The 4,379-nt window shown below is 41.2% G+C and overlaps 1 protein-coding gene across 1 annotated transcript; it reads left to right on the top strand.

Moving 5' to 3' along the window:
* Positions 1-2,106: 2,106 nt before the first annotated feature.
* LOC110919217 lies at positions 2,107-3,840 on the top strand. Its single transcript, XM_035985406.1, has 4 exons — positions 2,107-2,231; positions 2,348-3,044; positions 3,402-3,694; positions 3,810-3,840. Exons 1-4 carry the CDS (start codon positions 2,107-2,109, stop codon positions 3,838-3,840), a joined length of 1,146 nt encoding a protein of 381 aa, XP_035841299.1.
* Positions 3,841-4,379: the final 539 nt, after the last annotated feature.

Below are 4,379 nucleotides of genomic sequence, written 5' to 3'. Positions count from 1 at the left end.
CGTAGACAGCAAGATAAACCGTCGGAGCCAACTCAATAATTAAGGACCGTCGTCGACGGGGCATCAGGCCGTCAGCGACGGCTCGTCGATGTTGTTGCGCGATTGTTTTCATTTTGGGTCAAAATATTGACTCAAATAGGGTTGTGGGGACATGATTCGGGGGTTACACAATTCTTGGGGTTTTGAACTTTGTTCTTGGAGTCAATTACCATTTTTTTTTCTTCACCTACCATTCCATCTACCATCCTCTCTACAACCCGAATCAAGAATTTCATCATCATCTTCTTGATTCGAAACCCTAGCTCCACGAATTCCCCAATCCATCAATTTACTCATCCATTCACCATCACCAATCATCCAAATCCCTAACCTTCATCCATCAATCCATCTTCAAGCTTCACAATGATCCAATTCATGCTTCCAACATCCGGTGAACAAGTTTCTTCGATCATGCTTGGCTAATTTCTTGGAGGTTTCACCCCGGTGTAGACTTTTGTAAGGTTTAGGGTTTATTATGTTTTGTTAATTGTTTTGTGACAACTTGAATTGCGTTTGAATCTTAGACAATTGTCCTACGTTGGTATTGAATTTGCAAACTGTCGAGTGAATGATTAAATTTGACTTTGTGAAATGAGTACACGTATTTATGCCTTGTCTTCTGGTAGGATTTGCTAGTCCAAAGTAACGAAGTGTATCATGGTCCGTTGTTTACGACGTTGATAGCGATTGACACCTAAGTTTTGTGATTGTGATCCGTTAATGAACTATTTCAAGTGAAACTAATTAAAATACATAGTAACCCTAAGTCTTGCAATTGTTGAAACCGGGTGTGAACCTTGTTTTCTCATTATTGTTCAAACAATCATTTTCAATTCTTGCATTTAGTAATCTCGAGTTGTTAATTTAATTAATCTTCATTGTTTTGAGACAACTTCATAATTCAATCAAATCCGTACACAAACCACATACTCTTCGTGGTTCGACCCCTCACTACCACTAGCTATTTGTTAAGGGTAATTAGGGTATATAAAAATTATCTTTGACCGGAGCGCGACACTCTGATCAAATTTTGGCGCCGTTGCCGGGGAGTGCGTGCGCTTTGTGTTTGGATATTGTTTGAATTCGCGTGATTATCTGTTTAATTTGTTTAGCTTTCTTTTTGTACTTGTCTTTTTCTTTGTTACGCGGGGTGTGTTACTTGTGCAGGTTACAGGTAGTGCATGCGTACACGAAACTCCGGGAGGACTTCACCTTTAGTCTACGAACAGGAAATCGAAAGACTCGCAAGAAGGAACCTAGCAAGCCGGTTAGAAGCAACTCTTGCTTCTAATCAAACCAACCAAACACCACCACTCACGCCGACCATTGAAACCGATTCAATGGCGAATCAAAACTCCAATCAAAACCAGAACCATTTCCAATACCGGAGCAACTTTAATCCCGCTCAAAACACCCAACCTATACCTCAAGAACAACCGGGTGGCAACACCAACGCTAGACCACCCACTCCACCTTTCCGAAACCAAAATCCCAATAACTCTCAACGAACACCCCAACAACAAACCCTTCATCGACAAGCATCATTACCCATCAACCTTGATGATCGGAATGTCAATTCCGACCGTAGTGGTAATCGTGATCGCGGCAATCCCGCGGATGAAGACCCATTTTTCAACATCGACGACTTGAGAAATGCAATCCCCGATGATGAACCTTATAGTGTTCCCGGTTATCAATCGCCGGAACATGTAAGCATTCATACAGAAAATTCGGATGATGGGGGTTACTTCGATGATCGAGTGGATGACGATGAAGATTGGGGATACATCAATAGGGGTAATGCCTACAATGCAAGAGAGTACGAAGATGAAGAGTTCGGCTATCAAAATGCCAATTACGTTGGGGAGGAAGATTATGGCTACGGGAATAGAAGGAATGATTGTTATGGGAATAACCGCCAACTACGAAACAACAGCCAACGGAATCGAAATGAAGGGTATTACAATAACAATAATAATGGAAACCCCAATCGGATTCCTCGTTTCGTGGGAGGTGGAAATCAAAGAGGTAATCAAGGTGGGAATCAAGTAAGGGGTGATAGAAGGGATGAGAGGCGAGATGAAAGAAGAGACGATAGAAGAGATGATAGGGGTGGTGATCGAAGAGGTAACCGAAGGCCGGGAGATCAAGAGGTCAATGGTCCTTATCGTCGTCAACAACCTCCACGGGGGGTAAATGACCGTTTCAGGCCGATTGTCACCGAGAACGATTCGCCTATTGTTTGTGAGCGAAGGATGTTTGATTGTAAACCAAATTACATCAACATACTTCCTCATTTCAATGGGAGGTCTAACGATGAGCCTTACACACATCTTGCGGAATTTTCTTCGGTTTGTAATACTATTGGGGGACATAACTTTGCTCTAGAAGAAGTCAAACTTCGCTTATTCCAATTTTCACTAAAGGATAAAGCGAAGCAGTGGTTTCTTACACTCCCGGCAAATAGTATACGCACTTGGGGAGAAATGCAACAAGCGTTCCTCGATGAATACTACTCAATGGCGAAGACCGATGATGCTCGTGACGAAATTAGGTCTTTTCGCCAATTGTCGGGCGAACCGTTACATGAGGCCTTTACAAGATTTAGAGAAATGATGCGAAGATGCCATCATCATCAAATCGAAAAGTGGGAGTTAGTTAAATGCTTTGTGCGGGGTCTAGATGACAATACATGGAACCGACTTGAATCCACGAGCAACGGGACCCTTCTAAGCAACCATGAAGACGATGATTGGGAGTTTTTGGAACGAATGAGCAAGCGCTCAAAAGAGAAAGAATCGGCCGACCGAGCCAAGAAGCATCCTGTTTCCCGGTCACTTCCCGATCTTGATTCTAAAGATCGGATTTCTACATTAAAGCGGGAAATGGCTCGAATGAAGAAGAAAGAAGTAAACGCGGTTCAATTTGAAGTATGTGAAGATTGTGGTGATATTGGGCATAGAGCGGAACAATGTCCAACGGGGTGGAATGACTACACCAAAGAAGTTAATCAAGTGTATGGGGACCGAAAGCAATATGACATGAACTCCAACACTTACCATCCGGGCTTGAGAAATCACCCTAATTTCCAGTATGGTAATTCTTCGAATCAAATGAACCCGAATTTTCAATCGGGTAATCAAAGTGGTCAAGGTGGGTCCTCGTATAATAATCGCCAAGGTGGTAACCAAGGGGGTTACCAAAGGAATTACAATCAAGGGGGTAAGCAAGGATATCAAAGTCGCGAAAGCAACTATCAACGGGGTTACAACCAAGGTGGAAATGGGGGTGGTGCATCAAACTCCCAAGGTGATGATGCGATAAGTTCGAAGTTTGATGCTATCATGAATGCCGTGAGTAAGCTTACCAACTCACAACAAGCTCTTACTAATTCATACCAAGAGTTCAAGGCCGAAGTGAAGAAAGAGTTCGAAGTGAAGGATAAATCTCAAAAGGCATTAGAGAAGCAAGTTGGGCAACTTGCTCAAGAGATGGCTCAAATTCGTGGAAGTGGAGGAGGACTTCCAAGTGATACCACGGTGAACCCTAAGCACCAAGGGTCGAACTCGAGGAACACACGTGAGGTACCAATTAATCAAATTTCTTTGCGTAGTGGTCGAGTCATAGATAGTGGTGTCGAGCCACCATCACCCAAGTTTGTTGAAGGGGTGGTGGAAGATGCGAGTGATGATGAAGGTAAAAACGGTCAAACGGGTCAAAAGAAAAATGATCTAATTTTTTTTTATTTTTTTTTATTTTTATTTTTTTAGAAAAATGATGAAATTTATGGAACTTTTATAAAAGAACTATATGCATTAAAAATTCCTAAAAATTATGAAAAATCTTTTTGTGATTTTTTATAAATTAAAAATTTGAAGTGTGAAAACCGTTAACGGCCCTACCACCCCCCGAAAAAAATAAAAAAAAATAAAAAAAAATAAAAAAAATAAAAAAATAAAAAAATAATGAACTTACAAACACCATACCGTTTCAATAGTTTGCCAAAATTAAAATTCTTGAAGTGAGATCCCCCATCACGAATGATCATCCGGGGAACCCCAAATCTAGAGATTATATTTGTTTGAACAAAATTGCAAACAACGGTATGGTCATTTGTCTTGGTGGCAATCGCTTCGACCCATTTGGATACATAATCGACCGCCACCAAAATATATAAATTGCCATGCGAATTAGGGAATGGGCCCATGAAATCGATCCCCCATACATCAAAAATATCTACAATGAGGATCGGTTGCATGGGCATTTCATCCCTTTTTGATATACTCCCTAACTTTTGACACTTTATGCAATTTTTAGCGAAATTAAAAGCATCTTTGAAA

Source organism: Helianthus annuus, chromosome 16 (genome assembly GCF_002127325.2).
Source record: "Helianthus annuus cultivar XRQ/B chromosome 16, HanXRQr2.0-SUNRISE, whole genome shotgun sequence".
Lineage (NCBI taxonomy): Eukaryota > Viridiplantae > Streptophyta > Magnoliopsida > Asterales > Asteraceae > Helianthus > Helianthus annuus.
Note: the sequence above shows the minus strand (reverse complement) of the source record. Positions and strands in the feature narration are given on the sequence as shown.